The sequence below is a fragment of the Malaclemys terrapin genome, chromosome 5 (assembly GCF_027887155.1).
Source record: "Malaclemys terrapin pileata isolate rMalTer1 chromosome 5, rMalTer1.hap1, whole genome shotgun sequence".
NCBI lineage: Eukaryota > Metazoa > Chordata > Testudines > Emydidae > Malaclemys > Malaclemys terrapin.
The window spans coordinates 1,707,713-1,729,199 of NC_071509.1; the positions used below are offsets into that span (position 1 = coordinate 1,707,713).

The 21,487-nt window shown below is 59.7% G+C and overlaps 1 protein-coding gene across 3 annotated transcripts in view; it reads right to left on the bottom strand.

Annotated features, from left to right (window-relative positions):
- Positions 1-2: 2 nt before the first annotated feature.
- Positions 3-21,487, bottom strand: part of VPS16 (VPS16 core subunit of CORVET and HOPS complexes) — a 34,636-nt gene continuing 13,151 nt past the window's right edge. For all 3 annotated transcript variants that reach the window (XM_054031051.1, XM_054031050.1, XM_054031052.1), the window contains 20 exons: positions 20,766-20,910; positions 20,574-20,689; positions 20,149-20,271; positions 18,066-18,121; positions 16,171-16,260; positions 14,390-14,484; positions 12,603-12,679; positions 10,687-10,818; positions 10,484-10,611; positions 9,620-9,655; positions 8,438-8,546; positions 8,212-8,346; positions 7,817-7,925; positions 7,139-7,236; positions 6,798-6,905; positions 5,521-5,598; positions 4,960-5,129; positions 4,017-4,113; positions 3,400-3,503; positions 3-931 (listed from right to left, as the gene is read on the bottom strand). In XM_054031051.1, coding sequence (XP_053887026.1) covers positions 787-931; positions 3,400-3,503; positions 4,017-4,113; positions 4,960-5,129; positions 5,521-5,598; positions 6,798-6,905; positions 7,139-7,236; positions 7,817-7,925; positions 8,212-8,346; positions 8,438-8,546; positions 9,620-9,655; positions 10,484-10,611; positions 10,687-10,818; positions 12,603-12,679; positions 14,390-14,484; positions 16,171-16,260; positions 18,066-18,121; positions 20,149-20,271; positions 20,574-20,689; positions 20,766-20,910 — 2,151 coding nt within the window. In that variant the 3' untranslated portion in view covers positions 3-786. The remainder of the gene's footprint in view (positions 932-3,399; positions 3,504-4,016; positions 4,114-4,959; positions 5,130-5,520; positions 5,599-6,797; positions 6,906-7,138; positions 7,237-7,816; positions 7,926-8,211; positions 8,347-8,437; positions 8,547-9,619; positions 9,656-10,483; positions 10,612-10,686; positions 10,819-12,602; positions 12,680-14,389; positions 14,485-16,170; positions 16,261-18,065; positions 18,122-20,148; positions 20,272-20,573; positions 20,690-20,765; positions 20,911-21,487) is intronic.

Genomic DNA, 21,487 nt, shown 5'->3' on the forward strand with positions numbered 1-21,487 from the left:
GGTGGGGTCTCAGCCATTTATTTATCCGAGTGAAGGTTACAGCGTGACAGGCCATCTCCCCTTCCCCCACGTAAATCCAGACACCAGAGGCCCCAGCACTACAGCACATTCACTAAGCTTCAGACTTTACTGCCCCCTCTACCTCCTCAGCTCCGCTGGGCACCACAACCCCTCCCCCTCGCTCACCTGGCTGAGCCAATCTCCCCACACCGCCAGGATGGGGGAAGCTGGGCCTGCTGGAACTGTGGCTACGCTGGAGAGGAGGCCCCTCCTGCCAGAGGCCCCATTGCTATCTGAACAGTGGCTCCTTCACCAGGTTTTGTGCTGAGAGAGAAGCTGCTGCCGGGAGGATGGTGGTGCTGGCAGAGGGAGAGGCAGAACTGCTGGGGGGGGCTGGCTAGCTCAGGGGAGGAAGATGGTACATGCACCTGCACAGGGCAGGGATGGGGGCTAAGTAGGATAGGCTGTCACTCATGAGAGGGAGGCTAGCTGCAGAGTAACACGGCATGCGAGTTCTTCTCCCAGCTCCAGCCACGCACCCTGAACTCCAGAGGGCAGGAATCCACCGCACCCCAAGGACAGGGATCGCTGCCACCTTAGATTCCCCAATACCAGGCCCCAGGTCATGCTGGTGGGCCCCTGGGCTGGATCTGCATGTGTGAGAAGCTCCAGGCCTCCTGTCCTTGTAACATCAGCACCAAGATTGTGTCCCCTACCCCTCGGGAATATACAGAAGGCCGGCTCACAGCAGGCTGCTGCGAGGGGGCGGCCGCAGGGTGGGAGGGATTATTTTTTCAGGATCTGAGCTTTGGCGCGATTGATCTTCTCCACGACGGAGGAGTCGGTGGCCGCGGTGCACTTGGACAGGACGAGGTTCATCTCATTCTCATTCTTGTGCTCAATGGCAGCATCGGCAGCTTGGTCCAACTCTCTGTAGGTAAACGATGGGAGAGTCAGCGTCATGCACGGGCAGAGTCAGAAAGGCAGGTTCCGTCTCCCCCGGTTCCCTCTGCTGTGGGACCACCCCCATCCCACCTACCCACCCACACCACCCTGCCTTAGCTGGAGATCTCACAGCCGGTTCAGGGATACCTGGCACCCACCGCCCCCATAGGGCACATGCTGCCGCGGGTAAGTGCAACCCCCCCGACCCCCCCGCCAAGGTGCATGCTGCTGCAGGTAGGCAGCTGCCGCCAGGCAGCTGCCACCAAGGACACGGACACACCCATGCAGTACACACGGGAGGCTGGGCACTTGGAGAGGAAGCTCATTCCTTGCAGGCAGGCACGTGCCCCACCTCCTGGCTGCGTGCAGACAGCGTCAGGACTGTTCCTTGTGTGAAGGAAAATTTACAGAGGGCCTCAGGCTTTGGTCAAGCTAATAGGCCTGAAGTATTCGCTGAGCTTGCTTCTGTATGTAAGGGGCATGGAGAGGCAAAAGGGGGATGGAAAGTCCCCAAAACAGAACAATGGCCTTGTATGTACAGGAGGCATGAGGTGGTGAAGTGGAAAGTCCCTAAACGCAATTTGCCGTAGCCAAGCTTGTTTTTTTATAGCCACAGTGGAAGCATTAGAAAAGTCAAACCACAGAAGAGCTAGATAGGAACAACAACAACAGGAAAAGCCAAATAAGGGAGATGATTGTTTCTTTCTGCTTTTGACCTTTATTAAATTTTGCAATTGTATTCCAAAGAAGGTAATCAACATGAACTGTATGTACAAAAACAACAAGAAGTCTGGTGGCACCTTATGCCCAAATAAATCTGTTAGTCTTTAAGGTGCCACCAGACTTCTTGTTGTTTTTGTAGATACAGACTAACACGGCTACCCCCTGATACATGAACTGTATGTGTAATTTGTCTGTGGTTTTAAGCTTTAAAAGGCTTGTGTGTTTCTTGAATCGGGGGGCAGCTACTGAGAGCTGTTACCACCCTGCGCTTGTAATCAATAAAGGAGCCTCAGGCTGATCTAATCCAAACTCAAGGGGTGGTTGATTTTCCACAACACTGTAATGCACAGGACAGCATGGGGGAAGATGAGCAGATGTGCACCACGGCCCACTAGGGCGCAGAAGCAGAATCACTGAGCCATGGAGTTAATAGCTCATGGAGTCTCCGTTCGCTCTGGGGGTAGGGCCCTGCAATAATTACGGCAGCCCAGGACCTGAGACACACTGATCACTCTCAGACCTCGGTGCCCCAGGTGCAGGAGAGGGTAGCCCCGCCTCCTCTGCAAGGGGTGGGTTTTTCCCTGCTCATAAAACCCTATCACCCCAGCTTAACTGCCCACCTGCTCCCCATCTCCCTGTGACACTCCTCCCACACTGGGATGGGGGACCCTGACCCCCAACCCTCTCTCTGAACCACAAGATGAGGTGTTAGTCGCGGTACAGAGCCAGACGCCAGTGCATCAAAAGGGCTCGTGGCATTTGACAGAATGGGGCACAGACGGGGCCTAGACAAATTAGAGGACAGGACCAAAAGAAATCTGATGAGGTTCAACAAGGAGAAGTGCAGAGTCCTGCACTTAGGACGGAAGAATCCCATTCACTGTTACAAACTAGAGACCGAAAGGCTAGGCAGCAGTTCTGCAGAAAAGGACCTAGGGGTTACAGTGGACGAGAAGCTGGATATGAGTTGACGGTGTGCCTTTGTTGCCAAGGCTAACGGCATTTTGGGCTGTACAAGTAGGGGCATTGCCAGCAGATCGAGGGACGTGATCATTCCCCTCTATTTGACATCGGTGAGGGCTCACACTACAAAAAGGATGTGGAAAAATTAGAAAGAGTCCAGCAGAGGGCAACAAAAATGATTAGGGGGCTGGAGCACATGACTTAGGAGGAGAGGCTGAAGGACCTGGGATTATTTAGTCTGCAGACGAGAAGAATGAGGGGGGATTTGATAGCAGCCTTCAAGTACCTGAAAGGGGGTTCCAAAGAGGATGGAGCTCGGCTGTTCTCAGTGGTGGCAGATGACAGAACAAGGAGCAATGGTCTCAAGTTGCAGTGGGGGAGGTCTAGATTGGATATTGGGAAATGCTATTTCACTAGGAGGGTGGTGAAGCACTGGAATGGGTTACCTAGGAAGGTGGTGGAATCTCCATCCTTAGAGGTTTTTAAGGCCCAGCTTGACAAAGCCCTGGCTGGGACGATTTAGGTGGGGATTGGTCCTGCTTTGAACAGGCGGTTGGACTAGATGACCTCCTGAGGTATCTTACAACCCTGATATTCTATGGTTCACACAGGAAACGCCCATGAATCCCAGGTCACATCTGCAATCCACCCTACACTCAGAACCCAGCCGACCCCCTCCCACCCCCATTTCTGCGCTCAGACATGCTGCCCATGTAGGGTCTCCTGGGGAGCTGGAGCCGCCCCCCGTTAACTCTCCAGCAGACGTACTTCACCAGGATGTGGGCCTTGACCCTCTGCTCAGGGGTCACGCGGGCAGCGTACTTCTTGGCCTCGTGGCGGTTGTGATGTTTCATGCAGATTTCGACAAAGGGCTGGTGTGGAGAACAAGGGAGACGGGAATCGGTGCAGGCATTAGGCTCGGCTCGTGGGGCCGCTCTTCTGGCTCTCTGCCGCCAACCTCGTTCATCTCAACCCTCGCCCCCCCCCCCCCCCTCCCGCTGCACCTGCCTCTGCCCTTGGCTTTGGGGGTGTTCTTTAGTGCCCCAGTGCCTGTGCCCGGAACCTCACACTCCGCCCCCTGGGCTGGTGGAATTCTACTGGGAGCTGGAGGAGAGGTGAGCTTCCAGGGTCCCATGCTGGGACGACCTGAACCCCCATCAGGAATTTGCCAGTGCTGCATCTGAGCTGGCCAGAGGGGGCTGCATCCCTAGGCCTGCGTTCCCTGCCAGCCTGAGCTCAACACTCAGCTCCCCCTTTCCGGCCAGGTCAGACCAAAGGCCTGGCGCCCGGTCTGTGGGACCCATACTAAAGGCAGACAGCTGGGAGCGAGCCGGGGCAGGACGCTCCCAGCCAGGGGGTCTCTTATGGTGAAGAGAATCTCTTACCAGGTACCCAACGGGCGACTTCTTACTCTTGGAAAACTTCTCCATCTCCTCCCAGTCCTCCCGCTCGGCCAGGGCGCCGATCTTCAGCCACCAGAACCTGGGGAGCAGATACCTCGCGGCTCTTACTGGGGCCATCAAGTCAACTAGTTTAACCCCCCCCAACGCCCAGTCCCGGAGGACTGCTGGGTCCAATTCCCAAGGGGCCGGCAGTGCATCGATCACCAGCCCAGCCCCATATCCCCCCAAAGTAAAGCCCACCCTGCCTTGCCAGCAACGCTAGGCAGCTGCCGCACCCAACACAGACGTTCAGGAGTGAGGGGAGAAAGGCCCCAACAACAGAGGGTGACAATGGGACAGGCAGCCTAGGGCTCTGCGTGCATCCAGCCCGTCATCCCATCTAGGCGGCTCTGCACCCTATGCAAACGGATGCTTGTCATGTGACCAATAGGGTTTCATTGTTTCCCTGTACCCACCCCCTCTGTCTGTAGCCGCCTGTCATCTTCCACTTTGGTTGTAAGCCCCGAGGGGCTGTCTTTTTGTTCTCTGTTCGTGCAGTGCCTACAACTGGTCCCCTGGGCACTGTGGCAATACAGATAAATAATAATAGGTCCAATTGCCCAACAAAAAGTCCCCCCCACCCCCCCCGCCCGCCACTGGTATTTACTCCCCAGGGCTGGCCAGGGCACCAAGGGCTGCAGGGGCCAGAGGACGGAGAAGTGCTGCTCCCCAAGCCAGGCGAGAGCAGCAGCGGGAGCTCATCACAGGTACATGTTCTCCCATGGCTGCTGTCCGCACCGCACGGATGGTGCTAACCACAGGCCATCAGTCTCCAGCCCCCTGCCCTAGCCCTGGTTCCTGCCCCAGCCTCTGACCAGGGCCCTCCGGATATGAGCCGCGTGTACTTGGAACGGCTCATCTGGGGCAGCGCCCGCCCCGCGCCCACCTCTTGTCGGGGATTCGGAAGTCGCGGTACAGCTGCTCCGCCCGCTTGTGGTTGCCGTCCAGGATGAGGCCGTAGACGGTGTCGTGCAGGGAATAATCTACATAGGGTTTGTCCAGCTCGTCCTGCAAGCGGCGCTGCATCCGCAGCAGTTTGATCTGATCCTCTGTGGCCTGTGAAGCAGACACCAGGGCTGGGCTCCTCAGAGGGGCTGGGCCTCTCCCTGGGGCATCCATCTCCACGAGCAAGGCTGCCCCGCCCCGGACGTTCCCCCCCAGGGCGTCCCCAGAGTCACGAAGGGCTCCCAAGGGAAGGCTCGGGCTGTGCTTTACGCTGCCCTATTCCAGGGCCCCCTCAGCCCCATGGGCCACCAGGAGCAGAGCACGCTGCTTCCTTAGCCCCTGCTGCTGGGTCCCCACCTGGCAGTGCCGAGCACCGCTCCCAGCCGGGCCCTAGCCCCTAGCTACGGCAGGAAGGCCCTCTGCAGCCAGGCCTGGCCGGAGGCAGCACCAGCTGGCCCCTGCCGGCTCACCCAGATGCCCCCACGCCCCCAGCCACGCTCACCTTGGCAGCAAACTCGTTCTTGGCTTTGTAGTACTCGTCCACTGCGTTCTGCAGCGCTGCTACACGCCCCTCGATCCGCTGGAAGGGACACAGCAACCGCCGGGCTAGTCACAGCCTCCCCGCCCCACACACTAGGTGGGGCGGCCATGTGAGCCAGCCAGCACTTCTGGGCGGAGTGCCTGTGGGTCAGGACTTGTGACGAACAGACGAGAGAAGGTCCCAGTTCTGCAGTACTCGCCCACCGCCCATGAGACAGGGACGGGCCGGGCAGCTGGCTACCAAGGCACAGTTCCACCTAGCGATGGGTGGGAGCTGTAGCCTGGGCTCCGGGACCTGGGCTCCTCCCGCTGCTTCTTATTGTTCAGTATCCCTGGGCAGCGAATTCCCCTTCCTGCCCCCCAGCGGAGCCAGACAAGTTCGAGAACTCCTGGGAGCCCAGATGCACAGACAAGGGAAACTCGCCTCCAGTGGCCCCAGACTCCTGGCAAACACCACCAGCTAGGAGGCTGAACAGACCTGGGGGGGTGGGCGGGCAGTTACACCCACCCCACATGCATCATGGAGACTTCACCGCGCTCAAAGCATCAGGCAGAGATCGCCGCAGAGGCACGGAGCGGCCCGACGGAATCCCAGTCCCGAGGGATTCGCCCACCCAGCCCAGTTCCCTCCCCAAGTTCCCCCGTCGTTGCCCAGCCTGCACCATGGGGAGAGGGGCCAGGCTGCTCCCGGGCACCCCTCCCCAGCACACTAGGGCCTTCCCAGGGAACGGGAGAGGAGAGACCCGCTCCCTGCGCAGGGAACCCACAGGCCGACACTCGGGCTCCATGCCAGGCAGGGCACACCCTTGCCCATATGTGCCTGCCCTGAAGGGCTGGGGCCAGTCCAGGGTGAGCCTGTCCAGCCTCGGGGGAAGGACACCTCCTCATCGCACATCAGGAACCACCCAACTCCCAGCCTGGCGCCCCAAGGCTGGGGGATTAAGGAGAAAGCACTTTCCAATCTTCCCATGATCCTCACGTGAGCAGCCTTCTCCCCCCCTCCCCCCGGACCCCTACCGCAGGGAGGCCAGTGCCCCCTCAGCGCCGGGCCCCAAGTCCTCCCCGCCCCGCAGAGAGGCCAGCAGCACGGAGGCGTCTCCCATCTCAGCACATCTTTATCCCTCTGCACCAGTTCGTCCACCCCTCCGCAGAGGCTGGATCCTCCAGCAAACGCCAGCAGAGGGTCTGGCAGCCCCCTCCTCCACCCCGCAAGGCCCCGCCAGCTCCGAGAAGACCCACCTTCTCACTGGAGTAGCTGGAGTGGACGTGGAAGTTCCCGAGCTCCTGGTGATCGTCGTCCTGGTTGTACAGGTCCTTGAGCGTCTCCAGCTCCTGGTGCTTGCAGAACTGGGACATGATACACAAGGTTACAGCCGACACCCCTGCCCCCACGAGAGTCAACGGGCTTGTTACAGAGACACGGTCACAGGAAGCCTGCTCGCTCAGCCCCCCGGCCCAGCACGGCACCGGTCACCTCTCACACCACCAGCGGGGGGGCCCAGCCCAGTCAGTGCCCTGGCAGCTTACCACACCCATGAGCCCCCCGCTTACGGGCACAGAGGGGGCGGCCGGCCTCTCACCTGGCGGTAGAGACTCAGAGCCACCGGCTGCTTCTGCAGCGTCATGAAGAAAGTGCCACGATTCAGTTCGTTCTTCAGGTGCAACACGACGGTGTAAACTGAGGCAGAGACAGCGCGTTAGAGGGGCTACGGTGCAGAGACTCCTCCCCACCCCCGCCCCCAGGGCAGCTGAGCAACATACAGCAATCAGGGGAGGTCCAGCCAGCCAGCTCTCAGTGGGGCCCAGAATGTGGGGTGCAAAGGCTTGGGGGGAGGGGAGGGCTTGCTGAGCTCAGAGAGGTGGTGGTGGTGGGGGGGGGGGGGGGGGAGACAAGCTTCCCCACCACCCAGGGGCTGGGAGGCACCATCACTTGCAGCTCCGAGCTCAACCTGGCCCTGAGCTAGTCTGGGGGGAGCCGCCCCCCGCCAGTGCATGCCAGAGGGGTTCCTCGGGGCAGGTCGGGGGGGGGCGCTCCTCTGGCCCATTCGGTTCTTGGCCACAGGGGGCTCCGATCCTGCTGGTTTGGGGTGCACATGGGCCCGAGACCCAATCTCATTCCCCAGAGACCGCTGGAGCCAGCCCCGCATGGCTCAGACACCCGAGACCCGGGCCTGTTGGGAGCCAGGGCCTGGAGTGGAAAGGCTCCAGCGTATTCTGGCCGCTGGAGCCCCTGGGAGCCCTTCCCCGCACAGCTGTACCTAGGTCTGTGTCTCCGCTCTCAATGGCTTTGTTCAGGGCCAGTTGGCTCTTTTTCATCTTCAGCAGCAGCGGGACCTGCTCCCCGGACCTGGGTTCATACTCCAGCACCTGCCCCCAAGAGAGAAGCCCTTTCAGTGCACAGGCCTCTGGGGTCAGCACCAAGCCAGACCCAGGCCCCACGTGCTGGGTAGGGGTGCTGGGCCGGCGGGCTCCATTTCTTCAGCAGGGCCGCTCCCTGGGCAAGAGGACACTGCCGGGAGAGGTACCCGCGTGCTGCTCTAGCACCGTGAGCAGAGTTAAACAGGGGTACACTGGGCCAGGTGGTATCACCGGCCACCCTGCCAAATGCCATGTGTTTGGGAGCCCTGCCAGCCCCCCCTTCCCCCCCCCCCACCTTAATGGCCAGCTCCGTCCGGCCACAGTCGTATGCCCGGGCAGCGATCTCCGAGTACGAGATGCCAGGGGTGTCGCCCAGCTTCTGATTGATGGCGTGTGCAACCTCCTCATCAGACTTGTCCTTCTGCTGCACCTGGAGGGGCGGGAGGGGAGGTCTGGGCCCAGCTCTTGGCACCCAGAGGGAGCGCTCCAAGAACTGTCCCCGCTCTGGCTTCCCGGCCTACCTTGTAGCAGGCCCAGTGAGCCAGAATCCTGCTGACGCCCTGGAACTCCGACAGGCGCAGGTACTCGCAGATTTTGATGGCGAGGGGGTACAGCCGCCGCAGAACTAACCTGAGACACGGGCAAAGGGAACGTCAAACGCCCCCGGACGAGAACACCAGCAGCTCTGCAAGCACAGGTGGGAACCCAGCCAGCTCCCCAGAGCCCTCAGAGCTCCCCAGAGCAGCCCTTCCTCGCCACACCCCACCCGCCTCTGCTAGGCACTGCCCTAGACAGTGGCCAGGGCAGCATGTAAACGGCCATGATGGGGGTGACACTAGTTCCCATTTCCCTGCAGGGGACGGGGAGAAATATTTAGGGCCGTGCCCCTGTAAGAGGGCCCAGCCGTAATGTTCGGGGTGAAAGGTCCCCGGCAGCTGGCCTGGCGAGGCGGGTAAGCGAGCGATCGCTGCCAGGGAGAGGGGAAGCAGCCCACGGGAGCGAACGGGATGGGGATAAACGCAGCGAGGGAGCCCAGGAAACAGGGGTTGAATGCCAACAGTAACCTGGGGCAGCCTGCGGGTTTTAATTGTATTTATTTTTAAGCAGCTGTTAGTGATGCGCAGGGCCCCACCCCCACACACCCACTGGAGAGCAGGTGGGGGTCGCACAGCCGGCCCTGCAGGGACCAGCCAGGGACATCTCCTGTCCATTCAGCCCGTGGTGCCCAGCAGGGAGCGAGAGAGAGGGGCTTCCACCTGCACGTGCCCGGCCCAGAGCCAGGCCGGCCGGGCGCTCAGTTGTCTCCACCCAGTGACTGTTCGATGGCCTCTGGGGAACAAGGCCAGTTCTTTCCCAGTGGGCAAGTGAGCGTAGCAGGATGCCATGACGCCTGGGGCCCTAGTTCCCAGCTACAGCAGGGACAGGGCCGGAACGAGCCAGGGCGACTGAAGCTAGTTCCAGCCCTAGGAGGAGGCTGGTGCGTGTCGTGGAGGTTTGTCGAGAGACCCCTGGCTGCCGCAGACAGCCATGCTCCCCACACTTCTACGAGGACAGATGGGGACCGGGAGGGGGCTGAGTAACCAGGCAGGAACAGGCCGAGCCGAATGTCAGAGCAGGGGCTTCTGATGCAGTAACACAAGTGACTGTGGCCCAGGCCAGAGGGGACGCAATGGTCCCACGCGCAGCCAGGAGGGGGCAGTTACCTGTCCAGCAGGACTTCAATGGTGAGCTGTTTGTATCTACAGCACCTGTTAAGGAGCAGCCGGGTGAAGGAACGACGGGGGCTGAGCTGGGCTGGCGAGTTCCAGCTCCCACCACGAGGAACAATCATAGAATCATAGAGGTATCTAGTCCCACTTGGTCTAGTCCCACCCCCTGCTCAACCCTGGGTTTAGCAGGCCAATGCTCAAACCACTGAGCTATCCAATCCCACGGCCTGAACAGTCACAGCACCTCCCCCCTTGGCTTGCAGTTCTTCTCACAGTGCAAGGCCAGAAGTGACCCCCAGACCCCTAGTCTGACCTCCTGCACAGCACAGGCCACCAGCCCCCCTCCCCCCTCCAGACAGCTGGGACTAGACCAAGATCTCACCACCCGCAGGAGACTGGAGAGAGACCAGGAGGGACCAGGGGACACCAATGCCCGAAGCCGAGGTGAGACATGCCCAGACGCTCCAGGCAAGCGACCCGTGCCCCTGCTGCAGAGCAAGGCGAGACCCCCCCAGTGTCTCTGTCAACCTGAGCTCCCCGACCCGCCTCTGGATCAGTTAGACTCTGAGCACATGAGCAAGAACCAGCCAGCCACGCCCCCACGGTTCCTTATCTAACAGAGGCGCCTCACCCCGTTTCACACAGGGAACAGGTGACTTGCCCAGGCTCACATGAAACCCAGGAGTCCTGATTCCCAGGGCCAAACTCATCTGAGGTGTAACTGCTGATTTCAGTGGAGTTACACTGAGGTGGTGCCTTTGGGCCCTTGTCCCTGCACGCGCTACACACACCACTCCCTCCCGCAGCAGATCCAGCCTGATCCATCTGCAGCACCACCCCTCGGCCGGCAGAGGATACTGGGCGAAGGTCAGGGGGATGCCGATCTGATAGTCCCGGATGGCATTCAGCACACGCAGATCCCGGCACGTCCGCACAAAGCTCTCCGGGGGGAACTTGTCGAGGAAGCACTTTCCGAACGAGGCGGCCTGCGGACAGAGATGTGCCGGCGCTCAGGGAATGGGCGCTGAGACACCCCCCACCCCAGATCCTCCCCCACTTACCCGGAGCAGAGACTTCTGGGTTTCCGGCTCGTGCTCGTAGCCAGCCGCCTCGATGCACTGCCGCACCGCCTCTGCGAGCAGATTCTGGTCCTTGATCTCCCGCAGGTACTCGTCCGCCTTCTGGCTCTGTTTCTGGGAGGGGACGAGAGAACCCTTCGGGTCAGGCCAGGGACGTCCTGAGCTGAAGGACCCATCTCTGCTACAGCAACCTTCACCCCATGGGGAGAGGAGCCACGATCAGCGCGGGCAGACAGCGCGGCTCCTGTCCCTGGCATGGCCTCTGCCTCCAGGCTCTTTGCAGAGCAGGGTGTTAGAGCCAGAGCGACCACTGACAGGGGGACACGCCCCGCCTGGGGCTCAAAGCGCCCTGCCATTAAGGCGGGAACGCAGGGGTCTCCTGTTCCCTCTCGGCCTCAGCAAGATGCAGCAAAGCCAGGCCATGCTCTAGGGGTCAGGCACTGGGTGCAGGGCAGAGGTAGCCCCTTTTCTCTGGGATCTCTCAGGGCCGAGGGGGCAGACACAGGGATTCTCCGCTGGGGACACTGCCTGGCTGGGAAGAGCTGGGCATGGGGACCTGGGAGCCCCGGTGCTTCCCACATCCCCGGCACGGTGGGGCAGGCTGGGAATCCACCTGCCCGTGCAGCTCAAGGAGTCTTAGTTTAAAAAGAAAAGGGGGGCGGGGGCTGGGTTTTCAGCACCCCCAGAGCCACATTGAACCGAATAGAGGCTGTTCCAACGTGCTCCCCAGCCTCCCTCACGCTGCCGTCACCAGGCCATCTCGGCGCCACCTACTCCAGAGCAAGGGCTGGGCCCCTCTGCCCCGCACTGGTTAAGAAGTGGCTCAGGCACGTCACCGGGCATTGCAGGGGGGCAGAGAGCGAGATTTGTGCCAATAGCCTGCTCCAAAATCCCACCCTCAGGGCACAAAGTTGGCTCCCCCGGGCTCTGAATTCCACTCTCAGAGGCCTTCCATCAAGAACACCCACCCCCACCCTGAACGCAAACCGCCTCGGTGTCTCCACGGATGGGGCCGCAGGGACTGCAGAGCGAGCCCGGCCCCAGCGCCTCGGAGCAGGGCAGGAGCGGACAGGAGTGTCGGAGAAAAACAGGAGCGAGGGTGGAGCAAGGAGCATGAGACGTGCTGCTCTGTCTCTGCGCAGCCCCGTCACAGAGGTCAGCTGTAGGCCCCTTGGCTTAATAGCTAAGAAAAGGCCAAACCCCTTAGCGAGCTTTCCGCATCGTTTGCGAGAAGGGGTGTAACTGCTCGGGAGAGTGGAAAGTTTAGTTGCTCAGTATCATGTCCTGTTTATCACAACCCCCAATGCACTGACCCCATTAGCACGGGACGTCCGGACAGTGCAACATGCTTGGGAATTTGTAACATGTAATAGACAAAGGGGAACATGTTCCACTGCCATGTGTATACGAAAAGCAGCAATGGCGATCGGTAAAAGAACGCATTGCTGAGTTACCGGGATCAGCCAGCCATCAGCACAAGGACTGGGGACTGTATTTCCACTCTTAGCATGCGCTCTTCTTAAGTAACAAAGGCAACTTTATTAATAAAGGCAATCAAGCTTGACTGCTCCTGTCTTGCTATTTTATTGTTACCGGCTAAGACCAAACCGCTAATGATCTATAGATTTATCTGTACCTGAGAGATCCCTAAGAGAAGGGACCACCTTGTCTGGAGCCAGACTCCCCTCTGGCTTGGCCAGTGGTCCCTGCAAGCTACTGGGCTACGGAGGAGCTGGGATAGCTCTGAATGCGGTTTCCGTGGGACCCATTGGCTGCTGTGACCCTCCCTGGCCCCTCCGTTGGATCACTGACTGTCCCTTTGCCCCTGCTGATTTCCAAGGGGAAGGCGGGGACGGGGCTGGGAGATGGCAGGATGCCATCGCAGAAGTGTCCCTTACCTCATACTCTCTCTGTGCTTCCAGCAGGAGAGCCCCAGGCGCCATGGAAGCGATTTTAAAGATCTCCTCACTGGCCTCTGAAACAAGGACAAAACACCCTCAGACGCTGCCCCAGACCGGGGGCCGAGCCACCCGCCATTGGGTGAGCCCACCCCCACGTGCATCTTCCACAGACCTTTCCACACACACGCAGATTTAAAGAGGAACGTGGGTACCAACAGCCACACGTCACAGATAGGGAAACTGAGGCACAGACCAGGGAAGTGACTTGCCCAAGGCCACCCCGCAAGTCCAGGGCAAGGCTGGGACCCAGACCCTGGTGTGCCGACTTCCAGCCCAGGCTCTTCTCCACTAGAGCTGCTTCTCTCCCAGCTCACTACAGCAATTCCCTCGCCCTGCTGTGTTCCGCAGGCCGGCGATCGTTGGGAAGGGAGAGCCCCGTGGGGCGCTCTGCGGAGACACAGAGCTCCCCTAATCCCCCAGCACAGGGAAGGGAGGAGGGGGCCTGGCTTCTGGCCTTGGCTTCACACCACCAGGGAGGAAACAAGGGCTCTCCTGGGGGGCACTGCAGGCCAGCGTGACCTGTCTGACAGGCGACAGGAGTGGTCGGGGTCTCAGGCCAACCTCCAGGAGACATTTCCCCGCATGGCCAAGCCACCAGGACACACCCGGCCACAGCTGGGCCAGGCAGGGCTTCAGCCGCAACTTCTGCTGCGCCGGAGCCAGAGGCATCAGCAGCAGAGGGAGGAGGGGTCAAGCTTAGAAGAGCCGGGGTGCTGCGGGTCAGGACAGAGGGGCATGGGCAGGGAGGGGGCACCAGGCCTGGAAGAGCGGGGGGAGGGAGGAGTTAGAACTGAGGGGCATGGGCAGGGCTGGGTGGGGAAGGGGCACCAGGCCTGGAATAGCGGGGGGGGGGGGGGGGGGAGGGGTTGGGATTGAGGGGCATGGGCAGGGCTGGGTGGGGTGGGGAAGGGGGCACCAGGCCTGGAATAGCGGGGGGGGGTGAGGGGTTGGGACTGAGGGGCATGGGCAGGGCTGGGTGGGGAAGGGGCACCAGGCCTGGAATAGCGGGGGGGGGGTGAGGGGTTGGGACTGAGGGGCATGGGCAGGGCTGGGTGGGGAAGGGGCACCAGGCCTGGAATAGCGGTTGGGACTGAGGGGCATGGGCAGGGAGGGGGCACCAGGCCTGGAATAGCAGGCGGGAAGGGTTGGGACTGAGGGGCATGGGCAGGGTGGGGTGGGGTGGCAAAGGGGCACCAGGCCTGGAATAGCGGGGGGGGAGGGGTTGGGATTGAGGGGCATGGGCAGGGCTGGGTGGCAAAGGGGCACCAGGCCTGGAATAGCGGTTGGGACTGAGGGGCATGGGCAGGGCTGGGTGGGGAAGGGGCACCAGGCCTGGAATAGCGGTTGGGACTGAGGGGCATGGGCAGGGCTGGGTGGGGAAGGGGGCACCAGGCCTGGAATAGCGGGGGGGAGGGGTTGGGACTGAGGGGCATGGGCAGGGCTGCATAGAAGCCCAGGACCAGAGTAGCCAGGAACAGGGGTTGCTGCATGTGCTGTGTGGGAGAGGAAGGGAGTTTTTCGACATTCTACCCGATTATCAGCTCCCTCACCCCCAGAGCCAGTCCTGGCTGCCGGCTGCCAAGGACAACGAGGACATGCAATCCGGCATCCAACAGAGCCCGCGTCTCTGCCGCCCTCTCCCTCCCTCCCTGGATCTCAACTGGGTTTGGAAATCTGGAAATCCGCGTCCAACAGCAACCGAATCCCCACCCCCGCAGGCTCACCGGGGATTTCGTGCAGGAACTCGTGCGTGGTATGAGAGAAGATCCTCACGCCGTCCAGCTCCGGCACCAGGTAGGAATCCTCGTCCAGAATGAACCTATGCTCTCCGCTAAGGGTCCACAGCTCCGCAACATGCCTCCAGGAGCCCCACCCCACTCGGCGATCCCGCCGAGCCGGCCCCGCCCCTCCCCGCCAGGGTCAGCCCCGCCCCACCCGGCGATCCCGCCGAGCCGGCCCCGCCTCTCCCCGCCAGGGTCAGCCCCACCCCACCCAGCAATCCCGCCGAGCCGGCCCCACCCCGCCCCGCCCGGCGATCCCACCGAGCCGGCTCCGCCCCTCCCCGCCCCGCCCAGCGATCCCGCCGAGCCGAGCCCAGTCACAAGGCTGGGGTGCTATCCCTGCTTGGGAGAGGGGCAAAGGGGGGCCCAGTGGAGAGACCGAGTCTTTCCAGAGTGGTAATCGCTAATGGGAACACGCTGGGACAGGAGACCAAGCTGCAGCTCACAGGACTCAGCTGATCTCCACCTATTAGGGATCAGGAGGAGACTTTTGTGGGCAGGGCCGGCTCCAGGGTTTTGGCCGCCCCAAGCAGCAAAAAAGCTGCAATCGCGATCTGTGGCGGCAATTCGGCGGGAGGTCTTCGCTCCAAGCGGGAGTGAGGGACCGTCCGCCGAATTGCCGCCGAATACCTGGACGTGCCGCCCCTCTCCGGAGCAGCCGCCCCAAGCACCTGCTTGCCAGGCTGGTGCCTGGAGCCGGCCCTGTTTGTGGGGGCCCAATGATGCCCCCCCTCCCCCCATTGGCTATGGCAGGGTTCTTATACCTTCCTCTGGGGCAGCTGGTGGGGTCGCATCAGGCCCCGGGGCTGAGCCCGTCTGGCAGCTCCTGCGTTCTGACAAGCCCCAGTCAGTGGCAGAGGCAGGCACAAATCCAGATCTCCTGGCTCCCAATCCCACGCTCTACTCCCCCGGGGGTCCCTCGACTCACATCTCTGACTCAGAACAAGAAGTGCAGTTCAGGAATGACTAAGAGCCTGACCAAGGCCGATCACAGGGCCAGACTCACTCCCAAGGCTGTATACGCTGAATGAGGAGAGGGAAACAGAGTCAGGCTAGAAGCAGAGATTCCCCTTGGAGGAGCATGAGGCAGGCTGCCCTGGGACCAGCCGCACGGCGGAAGGGAGGAACCCACAATGGCAGCTAGAGGGAGGGCGGCAGGCCAGACAGGAGTTAGCAGTGCGAGCCGGGGGCAGAGGGGCCAGTGGGATTTGGCGCGTTTGTGCAAAGACGTCACATGGGGGAGCAGCAGCCCGTCCCTAGCGGGGCAGTTCTGTCCTTAGCAGAGACAGCGAGGCCTGGAGCATTCAGAAAAGGGAAGGGAGCAGTGGAGAGCAGAGTGGCAGATGTCCGAGCAAAGGTGGGAGGAAGGAGCCTCTGTCGTCACACCCAGCTGGGCTGCCCAGGGACCGAGGGGACGCGACACCATCTGGGAACTCTGAGGAGTTAAACACTGCACGGGGGAGGGGGCTGCGCCGGGGGGGGCAAGACAGTAGATGTAGGGGTAGGAGGAATGGAAGTAACAGGATGATCAGGCTCCTGACAGGCAGCGCTGCCGGGGCTGTGCCAGAGGGAAATGGCAAAGCATCGAAAACGTAACAGAGGCAACGGTCCCACAGCAGCCCCCGGGGAATTGGGCTGAGGCCCCAAAGTGCTTCTCAGCCCCCCCGAGCACTTCCTGCCTCGACACCCCAGGATGTACCCTGCTGCCCCGCTCCAAAGGATACTGAATACACTCCTTGGACTTCCCAGCCACCAGGAGCCGGCGATCCCACGCCGCCACCACTGCCCGCTGCTTGCTCCGGGGGCGCGTGCACCTGTCGCAACGAGACGGCTGTTCCCTTAGGACACACTGGAGTGAGGCTGTGCCCAGCGCCACAGCCCCTCAGCCAAACTCCCCGGCCTGCTGCAGCCCGCTCCTGCCGCTCCGCAGACGTTCCCAAACCTCCCGCCAGCCTCCCTCCACACAGCCCCTCTCAGCTAAACTCCCCGGCCTGCTGCAGCGACGTTCCCGAACCTCCCCGCCAGCCTCCCTCCACACAGCCCCTCTCAGCCAAACTCCCCGGCCTGCTGCAGCCCGCTCCTGCCGCTCCGCAGACGTTCCCGAACCTCCCCGCCAGCCTCCCTCCACACAGCCCCTCAGCCAAACTCCCAGCCGGCTGCAGCCCGCTCCTGCCGCTCCGCAGACGTTCCCAAACCTCCCCGCCAGCCTCCCTCCACACAGCCCCTCTGTGACGTTATTGATATAATCTGGGACCATATAGATCATTGTTGCAACCAAGGTCCTGTAGTGGCACCCAAATCTTGTATAAAGGGGGTCAAATGGGGTGTCTAAGACAAGGTTATGGTTTACTGGTTATGATTATGCTGTCTATATGTGTGTATCAATTTTGTAGTTGAAGTTATAAATATTGGCTCTATACTGTCTGTATTTCAAACTTATGCTATGCTGCTGGGTGACATCCCAGACAAACTGGTGTTAGCTCTGCCTAGCCTGCTTGATGGCCCATTAAGGACCATCAGCTATACAATGGACCCATTGAGAGAAGGCAAATATGCCTTGAGACTCAGCAAAGTATGCAGGGACTGGCCCATGTGACTCCAGACTCCATTTTGCTGTAATTTTCCACAGTAAGAACAAAGAGGTGTTCTTACACCTGGAAAAGACTATATAAGGCTGATGCCTCATCTCCATCTGGTCTTCAATCCTGCTTCATACCTCTGGAGGAACTTTGCTACAAGCTGAAGCTTTGAACAAAGGACTGAGGACCCATCCCAGCGGGGGATGTATTCCAGAGACTTGATTTGAACCTGCAGTTTATTCCATCGCTGCTGCAAGCCTGAACCAAGAACTTTGCCATTACTGTATGTAATTGATTCCATTTAACCAATTCTAACTCTCATCTCTATCTTTTTCCTTTTATGAATAAACCTTTAGATTTTAGATTCTGAAGGATTGGCAACAGCGTGATTTGTGGGTAAGACCTGATTTGTATATTGACCTGGGTCTGGGGCTTGGTCCTCTGGGATCAGGAGAACCTTTTTCTTTTACTGGGGTATTGGTTTTCATAACCATTTATCCCCATAACGAGTGGCACTGGTGCTAATACTGGGAAACTGGAGTGTCTAAGGAGATTGCTGGTGAGACTTCCGGTTAGCCAGGGGGTGAGACCGAAGTCCTCTTAGTCTGGCTGGTTTGGTTTGCCTTAGAGGTGGAGAAACCCCAGCCTTGGGCTGTAACTGCCCTATTTGAGCAATTTGTCCTGAGTTGGCAGTCTCAGTTGGGTTCCGCCAGAACCGCATGGTCACACCCTCTCAGCCAAACTCCCAGTCTGCTGCAGCGATGTTCCCAAACCTCCCGCCAGCCTCCCTCCACACAGCCCCTCTCACCTAAACTCCCGGCCTGCTGCAGCCCGCTCCTGCCGCTCCGCAGACGTTCCCAAACCTCCCCACCAGCCTCCCAGAGTCACACTCAGCCCATGGCAGCATCGGTGCCCTCCTGGAGCCACACAGCCGCTGGCGAGGTACCCACTCCAGGCCAGCGCCCCAGAGGAGGAAGGGGGCCCAGACAGCTCGAGGGGGGAGATGCCCCATTCCAGAACAAAACAAGAGCCCCACTTACCAAACCATCTGTCTGGGCGGAGTGCGGAAATCGCAGCTGAATTCACCCAGCTTCTCCTGCAGGGGAAGAGACGCGATTTACAGGGACGTACGGCTGGGAGGTGAGAGGAGCGCAGGCTCTGCTCAGACGGGGACATCAGGATCCTCTGCTAGGGCAGCTGTAGGAACCTTCCCAGCACCACGTGCCGCACTGAGCTGGTCACTAGCACCGCGGTGCTGTCTGCGCCCCCAGGAACATCAGCACCACGTCCACACAGAGACCAGGGTACGGCTCTGCTCCATCTGCTCGGGCCAAGAGCCCAAAACTGGGCAATCCCCAGCCAGCATCGCACCACTGGATATGAGTCAACAGTGTGCCCTTGTTGCCAAGAAGGCTAATGGCATTTTGGGCTGTATAAGTAGGGGCATTGCCAGCAGATCAAGGGACGTGATCGTTCCCCTCTATTCGACATTGGTGAGGCCTCATCTGGAGTACTGTGTCCAGTTTTGGGCCCCACACTACAAGAAGGATGTGGAAAAATTGGAAAGAGTCCAGCGGAGGGCAACAAAAATGATTAGGGGTCTGGAGCACATGACTTATGAGGAGAGGCTGAGGGAATTGGGATTGTTTAGTCTCCAGAAGAGAAGAATGAGGGGGGATTTGATAGCAGCCTTCAACTACCTGAAGGGGGGTTCCAAAGAGGATGGAGCTCGGCTGTTCTCAGTGGTGGCAGATGACAGAACAAGGAGCAATGGTCTCAAGTTGCAGTGGGGGAGGTTTAGGTTGGATATTAGGAAACACTATTTCACTAGGAGGGTGGTGAAGCACTGGAATGGGTTACCTAGGGAGGTGGTGGAGTCTCCTTCCTTAGAGGTTGTTAAGGTCAGGCTTGACAAAGCCCTGGCTGGGATGATTTAGTTGGGGTTGGTCCTGCTTTGAGCAGGGGGTTGGACTAGATACCTCCTGAGGTCCCTTCCAACCCTGATAGTCTATGATTCACTGAGGCTGTCTCAGACCCAGCTGCTTGCACCACAGGCTCCGGGGACTCACAAGAGCAGACTGCAGCCACGGCCCCCCCCAGCCTAGTGGCCGACTATGTAGAACCGATGAATGAAATTGCTTTTAATTGTTCACTTTATTAATGTAACTTCATAAGTAAAGTTTTATGAATGAAACAACATTCATTCATAAAACCGGTTACCCTAGTAACTGGCTAATTGGCAATTAAGATTCTTGTTAAGAGCCATAGCTGTTCAGCCAGTTGCCTTCGTAAGTTTCACTGTCAATCCAATTCCTGCTTAAATCACTGAGACTTGCACTGTTTCAGCACTGTAACTTCTGTTCACTGTTTGCCATCTTGTAATTCAAACCCCATTTTAAAACGCTGACTCCATTTTGTAAGGGTTTGCTGCAACCTTCGTTTTTGCAAACCCTGCTGTAATCTTATTAGTTTAGTTTAGATGTGTGAATGAGGTATGTATGGATGATGGAATCAACCTCCAGCCCCAGCCTGTCCTGATTAAATAGAGTTCAAACACCAACCGCTGAAGATGCAGACAAGAGCCCTAACAAAGTAAGAAGAATCCACCCTAAAAAGAAAAGGTACAATAGAAGGAAGATCAAAGCCCGGTCCCAGGCTGAAAGTCATGTCTGCAATTGACGGGTGATCAATCACCAAACCCAGAGGCAGCGTGACACAGCAAGACCTGTAGACTCTGGATTCAAACTAAAGCCTACAAAAAGGATGGGTGAGATGGAAGACTTTGGAGGGTAACATTCTGCTGCCAACATGGAAGGGCATCGGTGCGCCCAACAGAGACCCAGCTCGTCCTTGTGCCCGGCTTTCCTGGCCAGTTACCGCCACAAGCTACGAACCCAAGCTGCAAACTCAAGCAGGACTGGTAACTATGCAGCAGCTACAGAACATCTGATGGGTGTGTGGGTGGGGGGCGGGGGGGGATAGGTATTAGATATTGGTCATAAATCAAATTGTGTTATCATAATAAATGTGGCAACTTTGACTTGCCCCCTACAACGATCCTGTGTAGTTTTGTCTGCATAACATTATGTGATGGACAGGCAGCACCCGAGGGGCAGCACTCACCTTCAGGGAGGACGTCCCCATCCAGATAGAGCCCGTGTCGGTGAACAGGGCCAGGTAGCAGTAGTTGAAGGACACTGCCATCTGCACATACGCGCCAGCGTGGGGGCTGATGCCAGGTGGAGTCTACAATGCAGGGAGAACAAGACAGAGGTGATAAAGGGACAGACGGACACAGCAGCAGCTCAGCAGGGCGCAGGTTGGGGGGATTGGCACTGAACACACCACTAGTGCTTGTGAAAGGGCAGAGTCCCGGAGAGCGCTGTTCTCTCTCCAGCCTGTGAGCAGCGGCAGGGCCACCCCAGGGACCCAAGGGGAGGGCAAGCGCGGGCTTTACCAGCTGTGCGGGGAGGTAGAGGCCTTTGGTCTCCAGGTCTGGATCTGGCCCCTCCCACCAGTGATTGCTTCCCCATTGCTCACTCACTCACCACCACAGAGCAGGACGTGTTGTCCAGGAGGTACAGGTCCTGGCCAACGGCTAACAAGATGATGGTCACTCTGTCCTGGGACAGGACGGCCCAGCAGGAGGGGAGCTTCTGCAGACCTGCCGGAGGGCAGACACAGGTGGTTAGGCCCCTTGCCCAGACCCGAAGGAAAGGGCAGGGGCAGGGGCGGCGTACCTGGTACCTCCGGCATCCTGCGCAGCTTGAGGTCGTCGATGTTGGTGGTGAGGGAGAAGCGGTGCGCTCCGGTGAGGATGGCCACGCCCGTGCCGTACTCCGTGTGGAAAACCTTCGCCTCCCGCACGTGGTTCTGCAGGACCTCCTGAGCCACGAGACAGAGAGACAGGGGCATGGCCAAGGGACCGCCACGGAGACTGGGGAGAGCATGGGATCGCCAGCGGGGGGCCAGAGAATGAGACCCTGAACTATGGACACGACCGGATGAGGGCCTGGGGCAGCCCCTTCTCGCTCTACCGCATGGCTCCGAGTCACAGCCACAGCCCACACTGCCGCTAGCTAGTTCTCGCTCTGAGCAGCCAGTTGGGGGTGGGTGAGCCGGCAATACAAGGCCTCAGGCCTCTTTGCCGTGGTTGTCAGCTAACCCCCCGGTACTGCAGCCATGGTGCAAGAGGCAGGGAGAGCCCAGCGCCCGGGTGAGACCCCAGCACCAGCAGGGACCCCGGTCTCCTGGCGCTGGCAGGGCTCCTGAGAAGCACGGCAGAAATACCATTTGCACAACCGCATTTCCAGCTCGTACGTGAGCCCAGCTCCGCCCTGTCTCCTCCGGAAAGCCTCAGCGGGAGCTCTGCCCAAGGGACACCTGCCGTCCCAGCCAACCTGAAATCGCGCACAGCTCACGCCTCCATTCAAAGGATTTTCGCAGCCCTAGTGACAGCCGT